This window comes from Rhododendron vialii, chromosome 8a (assembly GCF_030253575.1).
Source record: "Rhododendron vialii isolate Sample 1 chromosome 8a, ASM3025357v1".
Lineage (NCBI taxonomy): Eukaryota > Viridiplantae > Streptophyta > Magnoliopsida > Ericales > Ericaceae > Rhododendron > Rhododendron vialii.
This window is the reverse complement of record NC_080564.1, coordinates 18,220,474-18,237,500: the sequence shown is the minus strand read 5'-3', so window position 1 is coordinate 18,237,500 and position 17,027 is coordinate 18,220,474. Positions and strand designations below refer to the sequence as shown.

Below are 17,027 nucleotides of genomic sequence, written 5' to 3'. Positions count from 1 at the left end.
TTCATGTGTAATGCCACCTTGCCAATCACCATCCCCTGCTTCAGTTCCGGACTCCTCAGTTGACTCATCTGGTAATGAATCTTCTCCTATTGAACCTCATATTATTGATTCTGATAATCTTCCTGTTGCTCTTCGGAAAGGTGTCAGGTCATGTACTCAACATCCCATTTCTCAGTATGTCTCTTATGATCGTCTATCTCCTTTATACCATGCCTTTGTTTCGTCTCTTTCTTCTATATCTATTCCACAGAATTGGCAGGATGCATTCATGATATGTGAGTGGAAAGGAGCTATGGTAGAGGAGATGACAGCCTTGAAAAAGAATGGTACTTGGGAGTTGGTATCACTTCCAAGAGGAAAGAGATCAGTGGGATGTAAGTGGGTTTTTACCGTTAAGCAGAATGCTGACGGTATAATTGAGAGATACAAGGCGAGACTTGTAGCCAAGGGTTTTACTCAAACCTATGGCATTGACTACGAGGAGACGTTTGCTCCAGTAGCGAAGATGAACACTGTGCGGGCTTTGATTTCGTGTGCTGCCAATCTGAATTGGCCTCTTCACCAGTTTGATGTAAAAAATGCATTCCTTCATGGTGAGTTAGAGGAGGAGGTGTATATGGATATACCACCGGGATTTTCTTCCTCAGAGACTAAGGGAAAGGTGTGTAGATTGAAAAAGGCTCTTTACGGGTTGAAGCAATCACCTCGAGCGTGGTTTGACAGGTTTTCAAAGGCTATGTTGAAATTTGGTTACAAACAGAGCCATGCAGATCATACTATGTTCATCAAAGGAGGTGCTGGTAAGATTGTTGTCCTTATTGTTTATGTTGATGATATGATAATGACAGGCAATGATGTGAATGAGTTTGTTAATCTCAAGTCCAATCTCGCTCAAGAATTTGAGATTAAGGATTTATGACCACTAAGATATTTTCTTGGAATGGAAGTGGCAAGGTCTGATAAAGGTATTTTTATCTCTCAACGGAAATAAATACTTGATCTTTTGGAAGAAACAGGTATGTTGGGCTGTAGACCTGCAGATTCTCCTATTGAGGCGAATCATCATCTTAGTGGAGATGTGGGGGAGCGCACTGATAAGAAGAGATATCAACGACTTGTAGGTCGACTGATATACTTAGCGCACACCCGACCGGATGTTACTTATGCAGTAGATGTTGTTAGCCCATTTATGCATGATCCTCGAACTTCACATCTGGATGCAGTTTACCGTATCTTGAGGTGTCTCAAGGCTGCTCCAGGGAGAGGAATTCTGTTTTCTAATCATGGTCACCTACGGTTGGAGGCTTTTTCTGATGCCGACTGGGCTGGTTCTGTAGATGATAGACGTTCTACTTCTGGCTACTGTACTTTCCTTGGGGGGAATTTGATTACTTGGTGAAGTAAGAAGCAATCAGTGGTTGCCAGGTCTAGTGCAGAAGCTGAGTATAGAGCTATGGCGCATGGAGTTTGTGAGCTCTTATGGCTCCAAACAATGCTACGTGATTTGGAAATTTCTGATAATGGTCCTATGAAACTCTACTGTGACAACAAAGCTACCATAAATGTAACGCCCTTCAATTTTGGTCAGTAAAAATTTTCGTTAAATATTTGAATTTTATTTAAATTACTCTTGAGTGGCTATATGATTTCTTGTTTTTGTCGTAGTTAGATTTTTGGTGTAACAACTCCGATTTTTCATTCAATAAAAATCTCGTTGTTATTCAAAATTTCTTAATTTCTCGATGATTTTCTTATTTGATTCCTAGTAGTTCGTATTCAAGCAATTGAACACCTTATCACCGTATTCCTCGACTAGAAATCCTAATTGCACTTTAGCCCCTCAAGGATCGTTTCTTGAACTTTAAGCCCTACCTAGCAAGCCTAGTTAGCTTCCAACCGACTTGTTGGAGAAACCAAACTAGGAAGTCACCTAGTTACTTTTCCCTAACCGTAGATGGACCATTTTGCCCATCTTGAACCTTTTAAACCTTTTCAAACCCTAGACTAGAAATTGTTTAATTATTTCTTTTATTGTTTTGGTTTTATTCTTTATCCTTTGGACGATAAATGTTAGGGGAACTATTATCCATTGGATAATAGAAACCCAATTCTTTATATTAAAAGGATTTTTGAAAGATTTGAACAAAGTACTATGATCTTTTAGAAATAGACTTTTATGATTACTTTAAAAGTACTTTTTGATTATTTTACCTTAAAAAGTACCCTAGTAACCATTAACCATTGGACAATAACCGTTAGGGTAATCTTTACCCATTGGACCAAAGCCTTTCCATTATTATATTTGGTTAAGTACATACATATATATATACATACATGTGTATTTTCAAAGGACATGTAGTCTTTTTTTAAAAACTTAATTTATTATTTAAAAGTACTCGTACCTATTATCCATTGGTTATTAACCGTTAGAGGATTTATTACCCATTGGGTAATAGGTCCATCTTTCAACTAAGTACTTGACCTATTAAACTAATATTTTGTTAAGATTCCCGAGAGTACAAAGTACACTATTATATTAATTAAGTACTAGTACTTTTTGTATTAATTTTATGGGAGAATCTTGACCCTTTTAACCCTAGAGTACATTGGTACATATGTATATATTTATATAAGTACTTGGATGATGTAATTTGCCTTAGTACACTTGTACCCATTTATTTGTTTATTGAGAAAATCTTAGTCTTTTAAACTTCTTTGATCTTTAGTACAAAAAGTATCTATTATTTTATTTGTTGTCTTGCATTAGTAGTACATATATATATGTATATAGCTAGTACTTGAGAGAGAGAGAGAGAGAAGCCGAGAGAGAGGAGAGGAGAGAGAGGCCGAGAGAGAGAGGAGAGAGGCCGGGAGAGAGAGGGAGAAAGAGAGAGAGAGAGAAAGGAAGGAAGGAGGAAGAAGAAGAAGGATGAGACTTGTACCTTGATATCTTTCATCCTTTCAAACTTTGAAGATGAATATCTTCCAAAATCTATCACCTTTGTACATTTTTCAATTGTTTAACACAAGAATCTTGTACCATTGTCTCCAAATCTTCCAACAAATCTTCCAAAATCCCATCCAAGGACTAACCTAGCCATGCAAGCCTAGCAACTAGCCTTTGATCTTCCATGAGTGCATGACAAGTGTCAAAGTTTGAAGTATGGGGGGGGGGGGGGGGGGGGGGGGGGCGGCCTTGAGAGAGAGGAGAGAGCCAAGGTCTTGCCTATAAATAGCAAGCCATTCCAAGCATTTCAACTCACACCTTCACTTTTTGCTCTCACTTCTCTCTAGAAACCATTTCTGTTTTTCCAGGCAGCCTACTGCCCTTCGTAAATCCTCAGTTTTCTCCAGCTTAGGCTAGTTTTTAGAACCAACTCCCTTCGGGAAAGTTATAGAGCACTTCGAGACCTTAAAGTTAGACCCAAGAACCACCCCAATTGGTGAAGAAATGACAAAGATATTGTCATCCAAAGTTCAGTAAAAATCTCGGATTTCCATATCCAGACAGCTCACTGTCCCTTCTTTTATCCCCATTTTTCTCCTACCTAAAGTAGTTTTTAGGATCAACTTCCTTCACAAAAGTTGTAGAGCGCTTCTAGAGCTTCGATTTCGACCCAAGAACGATCATATTCGGCCAAAGATTGACTGAGTTATGGCCATCCAAAGTTCGGTCCAGATTTGTGAGTTTCACCACCCGTAGAATCTTCCAACTAGCTTATTCGGCCCCGACTAGTTTCGGATCAAGGTAGATTATTCTTACCCCTAACTCTAAGTTTATCCTTACTCACTTACTTACTTATTTCAAGTAAAACATATGTTGTTTGATCTTTAAGAAAGAATGGTTTTTAAAAGTTAAAACGTTACCATGTGAATCGAAATATTCGTATTTCAAGAAGTATGAGCTTGCATACATAAATCGATTGTATTACTTGTGATGTATTATAGATGGATGATCTTGTTAGATTACAATGAATGATTCATGCTTACTTTGTCCTACCGCGGAGTCTTTGCATGTAAACGAGACACGAGAACAGAGAAAGTAGAAACATGACACCTAGGGTGTGGATAATGATGAGTTGTGTTTTGAAACCGCAATGTGGCCGGACTTGGTAGCCCATTGTGTGTATGGAAACCCACGATGCGGCCGGACGTGGTAGCCCATCGTGTGGATTGTGAAAACCGCAACGTGGCCGGACTTGGTAGCCCGTTGTGTGTATGAAAACTCGTAATGTGGCTGGACTTGGTAGCCCATTGCGTGGATTGTGAAAACCACAATGTGGCCGGACTTGGTAGCCCATTGTGAAGATTGCCAATGCGGCCGGACATGGTAGCCTCATTGGTAATGTGGCTTGGTTATCCGCGGAGAGGAGCCAATGCAAGTTTTGTGTGCCAATGGGAACCCGGGACGGCGGAACCATTGTGAGGATACTCGGGAGACCGGAACGGCGGAACCGAGGTTGTGTTAAAAACGAGTTTCTGAAAAGGTGATACGTTTATGAAATGTGAAAATGTTGACACGGTCTACGATGAGTCGCGTAAGAGAAACAAAGAGAATCAAGGACACCAACGATAGTTGATTAACGAATGTGGATGTGTCATTGTTAGCTGTATACACGTATCATGTGGAAATCGATGTTTTATTATAACCTGTTGTTTGTAAGTTATGGGTTAGTGGGTATGGGATTTTTCTATTGAGCTTTCGTAGCTCATGGTGTTACCTTTGGTTACCCTGACATATTATATCGGTGGCGACGTTGGTATAATGTGTCAGACTTTGTAGATGAACAAGGTAAGCTGTACACCTTGGAGGCCTTTAGAGCTGAAGAGCTGGCTCAGATGGAGGAGCAGGCGAAGATGTAGTTAGGAACCTTAGTTCCCTTCCTTGTGTAATAAAAAGTACTCTTGTGAGTATTATGATGTAATAAGAGCCAGACTCCATTTGATTTTATGAATAAAATGTCCTTTTAACGTACCCAAAATTCGGGGCGTTACAATAAACATTGCTCATAATCCTGTTCAACATGATAGAACGAAGCACATAGAGATTGACAGGCACTTCATCAAGGAGAAGCTGAGCGAGGGGTTGATATACATGCCTTTTGTGAGATCCGAAGATCAATTAACTGATATATTCACAAAAGGACTTGGTCGCAAGAGTTTCCACCCCATTGTGTTCAAGTTGGGCTTGATTGATATCTTCGCACCAACTTGAGGGGTAGTGTCAGATTATTATGGGTTTATTTGTAATTAGTTTATTAGGTGTTCTATTATGTAACTAGTTCATTCTCTAGGACCATAGTATAATTAGCCTAATGTGTTGTATAAGTACTTACGTTGTATTCAGTTTATGAGACAGAAAAATATAACCCAAATTTCTAGGTCTCTCAATTTTACAGGATTGTACTTTTGGTCAAAACTCCTACTTTCATGGTAGACCAAACCACAACCTTACAAATGAACAAAGAGAAGAAATTTTTCAGGCTCTTTTGCTCCAAACTGTTGATGGAAAATTGGCAAGGGGTTGTGTGCCAAAAGTTGCTGCGATGTTCTCTGTCTCCAACAAAACAATACATTGAATTTGGAGCAGAGCAAAAATTTGTGAAGCCCATGGTTTGATGGTTGATGTATCAAGCAAAAAGCGTAGAAGAGTTGGCTGGAAGCGACGCGAGATTGACTGGAACAAAGTCAGGGGGATCGCTTTTCATCGCCGTACAAATATCCTTCCTTCTCAGAGGCTCTGGAAGTCCCAAAATCAACGCTCCATCAATGAATTAAGGAAGGTGAAATTAGGCCTCATACAAATCCTCTTAAGCCAGACCTTTCTGATCAAAATAAGATAGCAAGGTTGCACTTTTGTCTTTCTATGCTTGAACCGAACAGTCTCCAAACCTAGCCAATGTTTAAGGATATGTACAACTATGTTCACATAGATGAGAAGTGGTTTTACATGACCAAAGAATCGGAAAGGTATTATGTACTTCTCGACGAAGATCAACCACATCGAACTTGCAAAAGCAAACGATTCATCACAAAGGTGATGTTTCTAACGGCGGTAGCTCGACCACGATTCGGAGCTAATGTATGTGAAGAGTTTTCAAGTAAGATTGGTATTTTTCCATTCATTGTCAAAGAACCTGCCAAACGAACAAGTAAAAATCGCGTAGCCGGGACAATGGAGACAAAGGCAGTTGCAGCGGTGACTAAAGATGTTATTCGCTTGTGTTTGATTGAAAAAGTAATTCCTGCCATTCAATCAAAATGGCCTCGGTCTAGCGTGGGTGAAACTATTTATATTCAACAAGATAATGCAAGGCCTCACATCAAACCAAATGATGCTGAGTTTCACGAGGCTGCAACAAGGAATGGGTTTGATATTCGTTTAACAAATCAACCCCCAAATAGTCCTGACTTGAATGTTCTTGATCTCGATTTTTTTAACGCCATACAATCCTTGCAACATCAAGAGGCGCCTAGAACAATCGATCAACTTGTGAATGCCGTGGAGAAATCTTTTGATAAATTATCATCGCACGAACTCGATTCAGTTTTTTTATCTCTACAAGCTTGTATGGTTGAAGTGATGAAGGTTAATGGGGGTAATAATTACAAATTGCCGCACATTAGGAAACCCCAATTAAGGAGAGATGGAGTTCTTCCCTCTCAACTTGAATGTGGCCGAGATGTTGTGGAGAATGTACTGATTCATTTACAGAATCAAGTTTAAATCAAGGTGAGTTATCCTTTTAATCCTATGAATAACCAGCACTAGCTTTTACTGTATTTCTTGCTTTTGTTGCTAGACTTGGAAAAAGTGACGTGGAGAAAACTAAGGTCATCTTTTCTTTCTTTGTGTAGTTGGACTTGGAAAAAACTTTCCATTTATATTGGGGTAAATTGTGTTTCTTAATTTGATCTTTCTTTCCTTTTTTCAGGGCAAATCACGCAAGACTTTTCAAGTTTTTTTGGATGAAGTTCTTCAATCAACCAAGTTATTTGAAGAGATTGTTAGATTGAAGAACTTGTTTTTGTGAATTTGTAGAAGGTTAGGTGTCAACCAATGCACATCAGTGAACATGTTTTTGTGAATTTGTAGAAGGTTTGCTGTAAGTGGGAAAGTTTAGTGCACACTGAAGGACTTGGATTTTGTGAATGTAGACACCCTATTCTGGACTGTCCAGATTAGTTTATGTAAAACGAGAGATGGAATAATTGGAACCCGAAAAACTAGGGTTATTTTCTCATTACGTTAGAGTTATACTAGACTAAGAGAATAATTACACTGAGACCCTTAACTCCTAATCTAATTACACAAGGGTTCAATTACACGCTAATTACATATACACTCATAACTTAACACTCCCCCTCAAGTTGGTGCGAAGATATCAGTCAAGCCCAACTTGAAGACAGCGGAGTGGAAACTCTTGCTACCAAGCCCTTTTGTGAATATGTCAGCTAATTGATCCTCCGATTTCACAAAAGGCATGCATATCAACCCATCACTCAGCTTCTCCTTGATGAAGTGCCTATCAATCTCTATGTGCTTTGTTCTGTCATGCTGAACAGGATTATGAGCAATGTTGATGGCAGCTTTATTGTCACAGTAGAGTTTCATACGACCACAAACAGAAATTCCCAAATCACGTAACAAGGTTTGGAGCCACAAAAGCTCACAAACACCATGAGCCATAGCTCTATACTCTGCTTCTGCGCTTGATCTGGCAACCACTGATTGCTTCTTACTTCGCCAAGTAACCAAATTCCCTCCAAGGAAAGTACAGTAGCCCGAAGTAGAGCGTCTATCATCAACAGATCCAGCCCAGTCAGCATCAATGAAAACCTCCAACCGCAGGTGACCATGATTAGAGAACAGAATTCCTTTCCCTGGAGCTGACTTGAGATACCTCAAGATATGATAAACTGCATCCATGTGTGGAGTACGAGGATCATGCATAAACTGACTAACAACACCAACTGCATAAGTAACATCCGGTCGAGTGTGAGCTAAGTATATCAATCGACCCACCAGTCATTGATACTTCACCTTATCAGTGTGCTCCCCCACAGATCCACTAAGATGATGATTCGCCTCAATAGGAGAATTCGCAGGTCTGCAACCCAACATACCTGTCTCTTCCAAAAGATCAAGTATATACTTCCGTTGGGAGATAAAAATACCTCTATCAGACCTCGCCACCTCCATCCCTAGAAAGTATCTCAATGATCCCAAATCTTTAATCTCAAACTCTTGAGCCAGATTAGACTTAAGATTAAGAATCTCGTCCACATCATTGCCTGTCATTATTATATCATCAACATAGACAATAAGGACAGCAATCTTACCTGCAGCCCCCTTGATGAACATAGTATGATCTGCATGGCTCTGTTTGTATCCAAACCTCAACATAGCCTTCGAAAATCTGCCATACCAAGCTCTAGGTGACTGCTTCAACCCATAAAGAGCCTTCTTCAACCTACAAACCTTTCCTTCAGTCTCAGAGGAAGAAAAACCTGGAGGTATATCCATATACACCTCCTCCTCTAATTCACCATGAAGGAATGCGTTCTTCACATCAAACTGTTATAGGGGCCAATTCAAATTTGCAGCAAAAGATAGTAGGGCTCGTACAGAGTTCATCTTTGCTACCGAAGCAAACGTCTCCTCATAATCAATACCATAGGTTTGAGTAAAACCCTTGGCAACAAGTCTCGCCTTGTACCTCTCAACGGTACCATCAGCATTCTGCTTAATAGTGAAAACCCACTTGCATCCCACTGATTTCTTCCATTCTGGAAGTGATACTAGCTCCCAAGTGCCATTCTTTTTCAAAGCTGTCATCTCCTCTACCATAGCTCCTTTCCACTTAGGTATCACCAGTGCATCCTGCCAATTCTGTGGAATAGATATAGAAGAAAGAGACGAAACAAAGGCATGGTACGAAGGAGATAAACGATCATAAGAAACAAACTGGGAGATAGGATGTAGGGTGCATGACCTGACACCTTTCTGAAGAGCAACAGGAAGATTATCAGAATCAATAAAAGGAGGTTCAATGGGAGAAGATTCATTACCAGATGAGTCAGCTGAGGAATCCAGAACTGGAGCAGGCAATTGTGATTGACAAGGTGGCATTACACAGGAGAGCTTTCCATTTTTTCTTCTAGTTCTAGTATAGACCTGCAAGTCAGGCCTTTGCCACCGTTGTGATCTGTTCTCGATATCACCACCAATGTCATGTGTTGCTCTTTCAGCAGATACTGGTTCCTCTTCAGATTTTTCCTTCTCTCCCTCACCATGATTAAAAAATAATTCCTCCCCCTGACCATGACTATAAACCTCCCTCATCTCTTCCTGCCTATACTCCCCCTGAAGAGATGGAGTGGAGGGAGAGTAAAAATGCTCGGTTTCCCAAAAAGTGACATCCATGGAGACAAAAAAATATCTAGAGTGAGGATCATAACACTTATAGCCCTTCTGGGTAGGAGAGTACCCAATGAAAACACATTTATGGGCTTTAGGACCTAACTTGCCACCAGAGGGGTGAGGAGCATGAACAAAACATACACAACCAAAAACTCTCGGAGGAAGAGTCATGACACGAAAACTACCAGGAAGACACTCAATGGGAGTTTTGAAGTGAAGAACACTGGATGGCATACGGTTTATAAGGTAAGTTGCAGTCAAAATCGCTTCGCCCCATAAGTATTTGGGAACATTCATGGTGAATAAAAGAGAGCGAGCAACCTCAGCAAGATGACGATTTTTGCGTTCAGCAACTCCATTTTGTTGTGGAGTGTCAACACAAGTTGTCTGAAAAAGAAAGCCATTTTCATCTAGAAAAGCCCTAAAAGTTCTATCGATATACTCAGTGCCATTGTCATTACGGAGAATTTTTATATTCGCATCAAATTGGGTGCGCACCATTGCATGAAAAGATTTAAAACAAGAAAAGACTTCATTCTTTGATTTAAGTAAATACACCCAAGTAACACGAGAATAACAGTCAATAAAAGTGACAAACTACCGAAAACCTTTAAGAGATGTAACAGGGGAAGGACCCCAAACATCAGAATGAATAACCATAAAAGGAGAGGCACTCCGTTTATTAATAGGTGCATAAAATGAACGTCTATGTTTTCCAAGCTCACAAGCTTCACAAAAAAACTGACTCCTAGAACAATGCTTAATTAAGGTAGGAAAAAGTTTTCCTAAAATCCCAAAAGAGGGATGACCCAATCTACGGTGCCACTAATGTAACATAGAGAGAGTTGAACTTGTATCTGATTGCAGAGCAAGACCACATGACATAGGTGAACGAGGTGCAGACTCCAAAAAATAGAGGCCATCCTGTGCTTTACCACTGCCAATCACTTTGCCCGTGTCCAGTTCCTGAAAAACACAATGAGTAGGAAAAAATGTCACTGAACAATTTGCAGAACGAGTAAGACTGCTAATAGACAGAAGGTTAGTGGCAAAGTTTGAAATATGTAGAACTGAAGAGAGGGAAATAGAGGGAGAATAGCGAACGGATCCTTTCCCTGAAATAGCAGAGAATGATCCATCTGCTATCCTGACCTTATCCTTACCGGAACAAGTAGAGTAAGAATCAAATACAGATGAACAACCTATCATATGATCTGAAGCACCGGAATCTATAATCCAAGGAATAGCAGAAGAAGCAGTAAATGCACTAGCCGGAATACCTGTGTGAGCAAAATAGGATGAAGTGGGACTTGCTGTAGAAGTAGTAGCTATAGTAGATGGAGAATCAGCCTGAGCCATTAGGCGCCGGAGAGCTTGCATTTCCCCCCAGAGAAAAACTACTAACATGATCAGAGGATGCCTGAACCCCAGTACTGAATCCAGAATCAAGCAAGCTAGCAACCCATGTAGACTCTGAAACATTGGCCTGGGCTTGAGAACGCATGGGACCACGACCTCGACCACCGCGTCCACCCCCTCGCCCACGAGAGGGACGGCCATGTAGCTTCCAACAAAAATCCCTGGTATGACCGGTGTTGTGACAATGATCACACCGGAGTGACTCTCGATCAATAGGCCCACTGCTGGCACCAGACTGTGATTTACCACTCTGTGGAACAAGCCCACCCTGAGGAATGGCAACCAAGGCAGAACGCTCAGGAGTAGGAGTGTCCAACATAGCACCCCTCCTACTCTCCTCCTGCTGAACAATGGCATAGGCCTCTCCTAACGACGAAAACGGAATACGACCCAACACCTGCACTCGAATTGTATCATATTCTATATCAAGTCCAGCCAAAAAATCATAAACACGTTCCTTCTCCAACCGCTTTAACCAAGCAGCAGCATCAACAGCACAAACAGCCTGAAATCCCTGATAATAATCAAATTCCTGCCACGCTCCATTCAAGTCAGCAAAATACACAGCAACAGAACGATGATTTTGTTCCAATGTACGAAGCCTCTTCCTCAACTCAAAACACTGTGCATCATTACCCTGCTGAGAATAGGTTTGGGCTGCAGTAGTCCAAATCTTATGTGGAGTATCACGAAGCAGAAAAGTATGACGAATATCAGCCCTCATAAAATTAAACAACCAGGTCATAACTAACGATTTCTGAGATTTAAATTTCTTCAGTGCAATAGCCTCAACAGGTGGAGTAACAGAACCCTCAATAAATTCCGACATCCCTTTGGCCTCAATAGCCAAAGTAAAAGTGCGAGACCAAATCAAATAGTTGGTACCATCCAACTTAATATGGCAAATATCCAGAGAAAAATTATCTAAAGTCCCTACACGACTCAATTCATCATTTGTACTAGCGGAAGCGTTTTGTTTATCATCCGACATTTCAACAGCAGAACAAAAGCTCCAAATACACCCTAACACAGTCAATCTGAGCACTGAATAGAGGCTAACGAGATGTTGAATATCAGAAAGTGGAATAAACCCTAACAAAAGCTCCAATAACTCCAATCTATTCTTGATACTACCTGAGCAGATCCCAAATCGTTCCAAAAACACAAAACAGTAGCCAAAATACCTGAAAGAATCTGACCTGGTGTAGAAAAAATGACTGAAACAAAGTCACCGGATCTGACCCAGTACAGAAAGTGACTGAAACAAGGTCGCCGGAGGTCAGAAAGTACGCGTCGGTGGTCGTCGGTGACCGGCAAGTATGGACAAGTGCCGGGTCGTGCTGATCGGTGATACCAGAGACTGGAAACAGGTCAGAAGGTTCACGAAAAAAAAAACTCCTACGTCGATCGACTGGACTGACAAAGGAAAAGAGATATGTCGGAATTGGGTCTTCAAAAACAACGCTGAAGAACAGACGAGGGTCGCTAGGGATCAATGGAGATGTGAGGCGCCAATTGAAAAATCAGTCATAGACCGCCTAAGGTATCAACTGATCTGATACCATGTAAAACGAGAGATGGAATAATTGGAACCCGAAAAACTAGGGTTATTTTCTCATTATGTTAGAGTTATACTAGACTAAGAGAATAATTACACTGAGACCCTTAACTCCTAATCTAATTACACAAGGGTTCAATTACACGCTAATTACATATACACTCATAACTTAACAGTTTACTTATGGTCTTTGATTCCCCAATGATGAATACGGTCAAGAACTTCCTGAAATTGTTGGTGTGTTTGAGCTTTGAACATCCCAAACCTCTTTCAAACCCCATTTCGAACCTCATTCAAACCCTTTCAAAATCCATTTCAAACCCTTCAAGCCAGAACCAAATGGCCTCAGCAAAACCCAAACTGGCTTACGCCAGTACTGAGCTGACGTACGCCAGTGAACTGTTACGTGTTAGTCATCGACCGTTGACCCAGTTATTACTGGCGCACGCCGGTCTGAACATGGCGCACGCCAGTCAAGCCCAGTCAAATCAACTTTATTCAGCCACATGGGCGAGACTTTTGTGCCACCCTAACGTGGGCTACAGTCCCCCTGATGATTACACTCGGTAGGGACGTTCCCCCTCTCTCCTACACCCTCCATCAAGCCAAGTCCCATGCATTTAATGCATGGGAGGCTCTCTCATCTAACCAACCAGCCCGAAATCAGCTAGTTACCAACCCCCACTCCTCTATATATACACCCCTCTCACTCTTGCAAAGGGTTCAAAAAAAAAAGGGGCTACACTCAAGAAGCTCTCAAGCTCTCTCCCTCTCTTCTTTTTGCTCTCTTCTCACACTAGTTGAAAGAGCAAGCAAACACCTCTCTCACACGCCATTACACAGCCATTCTTTCATCTCCCATCCGTCAACACTCAAGTTCAAAGCTCAAATCCATCATCAAAACTCAATCCAAAGAGGTATACCACCTTTTTGCTTACGTTCTGTTCTGACTCCTGAGGGGGGCTAGCAGGGTCAAGGCTGGTAATCAATACCAGTCCTGGCCCTAAAGCTGGCCTAATTTCAAGGATCATAAGGAGTGAACAATGGCGCACGCCAGTAATATCGAGCCGTACGCCAGTCCTGGCGGTATGCGCACTACTGGCGTGGAGATCATTGATCATCCATTTCTTGCTTATATTTTCTCTCATCACCTTATAGCATGCTAATAACCAGTTTTTACAGCTTTCTGTATCCTAGAACTGTTTAGCTATATCATTCAATATTTGCTTTCATCTGCTTTAGAAGGCCTCTGTGATCCTTCTGGTCGTGTTCCAGAGAGCCCGGAAGATGCAAAGCCAAACATTGGACAAATGATGTTACTGGCGTACGTGGCCTCATGACGGGCGTACGGCAGTGATGTCACGATCCAGTGGCTGGCCCTTGCATACTAGCTTAGTCTTGGCCTCCTTTACGTCCCCACACTGTTTTTGGGGTATTCTGCTGTCTTTTGAGGCTTGAAGCCATTTCGTTTGTCTGTAGCTGTCTATATTCTTTTCTATTAAACTGCGTGGTTTGTCTTGGGTGTGCGCTGGTCCCTTTCCAGAGCCCAGAGGATTGCAAACAAAGACTGCGAAACCTGATAAGTGGAGTACGCCAGTTCAGGTGTGGCGTGCGCAGGTTGCACTAGCGTGCAGTGGCTCGGCCAGTGCATGCTGGTGTGGATCCTGCTCATGTTCCTTCAGGGCAGTGTACTTCAATTCATTCGGTTTGCTCAGTGCTTGTTCTCAATCTATATTTATCATTGCGAGCAAGTCATACATAAACATTTTGTCACATAAATGCAACTTGTTACAGTTTTAAAACCCCCATTAACTGTTCCCCCGCCCTAACTGGCTAGAAAAATGATCAAATGAGAGAAAAATGCAAATGTTTTACAAAACGAAATGCCTGAGTGACCGATCCCCGGATTGGGCGAGAGGGGTGCCATAAAACCCTTCCCCTCTCGTAACATGGCTCCCGAACCTGAGATATCGAAGGTGACGACGGACCAGTCTACGCCTTTTTTTTTCAAAATCAAACAAACGTAGCAAACGTTTTCGAGTTCGGTTCCTTGGGTGTTTTCACCGCTAAAACCCGAGTGGCGACTCTGAATCGAAGCGTTTCGTCGCGCTTTTCTGAAAGAGGGCCGCACCCGATTTTATAAATCGAGCATTTTTGGGGCGCGTGCCCACAGTGAATTTTTTGAAGAAGCGTTTTGGAAATTTGTGAAGGTTTAGTGTAAATGGGAAAGATCCTCTGTGGAAGAAAAGAACTGGATGGTTGTTTGGTGTTTGATCTCAATGTAAATCTCATTTTGGGTGTTCCAGTGCATATTCTATTATTCCGTACCAGTAGTACTCATTTTGTAAAATTTTCCTCTTTTTTTGTGTTAGTAGTAATGATTGAAAAATGGAAGGGTAAAATTGGAAATTTGTTAATCATTACCCATCTAGTTTAGAAGTGGGACAATTATTTTGGGACGGCAAAAAGTGCAAACTGGGACAATTAAATTTGGACGGAGGGAGTACTTGACACCTAGGTGTAGGCGATTATGGGCCATATGGCCATTCCTTCATGGAGAATTAGGGTTCCTTTTAATATTTACTCATTTGGTCATAAATTAGTTGGTTGTAGTATAATTTCAGTTACACTTCATTTGGTTTAGCTTTATTGATACTTCACTATTTGTATTGCCCAAGCATGGGCTGGACGGGACGATGGGTCATAGCCTGCTTCAAGTTACTCGAGTCTTTTATGGGTTTTTAAATAGGTAAAGGTATAGGGTTTCTAGTTTCCTTGAGCAAAAGTTGTTTTAGGAAGAGAAGCCAAGTACCGAGTAAGTATACATGTAATCTTCCTCTTCAATAGCTAGACAAGTAAAATTTGAGATTGTATGTGTCTATGTTCGTGTAAATATGCCGAAACTGTGCAAGGGTGTGATTCCTCTTTCACTCTTCTCTTCTTCTATGAGCAAAAAATAAAAGTGCTTTTCTCATGTTACTATCGACAATCTCCAATAATTGCTCTTTTCAGTCTCAAACCTTGCCTAGTCATGAATAATTCATCCCCATCCTTCACATATTAAGCCAAAATCATAGAATCATAGAATAGCTGCCTCACAGAAACCTTCTACAGCAAATTATATACATTGTGTTCGGTTCACAATTTAGTTTAGTTTTCCAATCATTACCCTATTTCTTTCTCCAATCATTACTCTATTTCTCCAATTATTACTTTCTCATCTCTCTCTATCTCTCTCCAATCATTACCCCTCTTTTCAATCATTACCCTATTTCTCTCTCCACCCACTACCAAAACTAAACTAAACCAAACACCCAACCAAACAAAACCATAATTCCTGCAACTTGTGACTTATGCAGATCAAGCGAAATGCATTTTTGGCATCTATAAACCCAAGGGGCCTTCTTCCATCCTATGAACCATAATCTAGCAACTTTCAATAGCAAAAACCCATTCTTAGGGGACCTAGGGCCGAAGTTCCTAATCTGTCCTACATCATGAGATGTTATCAGGGTCTAACGTCTGACTACAGAGAAGCAATGCAAGTTTATTAGTAAGCGGCACCTATCTCATATACATATTTGGTTAGATTTACTTTCTGTTGTCTTGCAACATCGATGAATTCTGTTTTGTTTTTTTTTTTGGTCGAATGGAAATAATCAATGAATTCTGTTTGTTCTTCATTACAGAATGAATAATTCGTGAAACTACTTTCTAACTAAAGTTAGCTCGGACAAAAGAGGATCTTGAAAATCTGACAGAATGACAGTACATGGTGTTCTAAAACAAGGAATTATTCGTGTTCTAAACATCTCTCTCTGCTAGGTTTTCTTCTTCGGCGCCGATACCGCCTGGGGGAGGTGCCTCCCTCCCTCCTCCCCCCGGGCCCTTATTTCCTCCCCTCTCTCCTGCTATCTCTCTCTCCCTCCTCTCCTCTCCAGATCGAGCTCTTCTCCTATTTCCCTCTTCCATTTGCTTCTTGGGCACCGCCCTCTTTAGCGGGGAGAGCGTGGTGGTGGTGTGTGACGCACTCCGGAGGCCTAGCGGCGTTGGGTGCTTCGATTGTTCTGGTGGTCGTGGACGGCGGCGTGATGGTGGTTGATCTGGTCGGTCTGGGTGGAGGCATCGGGCGGTGGTGTGGTGGAGGTGTAGGTAGTTTTTTTGGCTAATCTCTGTTTTTGCAGGTTTTTTTGAAAATCGATTGGCGAAGATGGCAGTCTGATCGGGTCGACTTCTCTCCGGTGGTGGCGAGGTGGTTGCGGTCCCCATGGATGGGTTGTTTCTTGGTCGTCTTTGTGAGCCGAATTCTGGCCGGCGGCTTGTCTGAGCTCTTATTCGGGCGAGGGGCTGGCAGTTTGCCTTCTTCTGGATTGATGTTGCTGCTGTTTGAAGATCGTTTTGTATAGGGGATTGTTTGGTGTTGGCAGATTGTGGTGGTGGTTGGCCCTCAGGCCCTTGCTGCCTTGGTTTTCACTTTTCGTAGGCTGGCTCCTGCCGCCGGTCTCTACATCTGGGAGAGGCCGGCTTGGCTTAACGACGGGGTTGGGTTCTGGTGTTTTGTACAGCGGTGGCTACCAGTGTAGTTAGGGTTTTGTGGGTTGGTTTGGGTGGGCCGGGTCTTGGGTG

The 17,027-nt window shown here is 41.7% G+C and overlaps 2 protein-coding genes and 1 long non-coding RNA gene across 5 annotated transcripts in view; 1 reads left to right on the top strand and 2 right to left on the bottom strand.

Moving 5' to 3' along the window:
• LOC131335696 (carbon catabolite repressor protein 4 homolog 3-like) overlaps nucleotides 1-17,027 on the bottom strand; it is a 46,780-nt gene that overhangs the window by 9,947 nt on the left and 19,806 nt on the right. The window lies entirely within an intron of this gene.
• Nucleotides 6,606-14,908, top strand: LOC131335703 (uncharacterized). The gene is made up of 3 exons (XR_009202587.1): nucleotides 6,606-6,733; nucleotides 6,936-7,148; nucleotides 14,575-14,908. It is a non-coding gene; the product is annotated as an uncharacterized LOC131335703 (long non-coding RNA).
• LOC131335697 (uncharacterized) lies at nucleotides 10,286-12,455 on the bottom strand. Its single transcript, XM_058371176.1, has 2 exons — nucleotides 10,705-12,455; nucleotides 10,286-10,390 (listed from the first exon to the last, which is right to left on the bottom strand). Exon 1 carries the CDS (start codon nucleotides 11,832-11,834, stop codon nucleotides 10,770-10,772), a length of 1,065 nt encoding a protein of 354 aa, XP_058227159.1. The 5' UTR covers nucleotides 11,835-12,455; the 3' UTR covers nucleotides 10,286-10,390; nucleotides 10,705-10,769.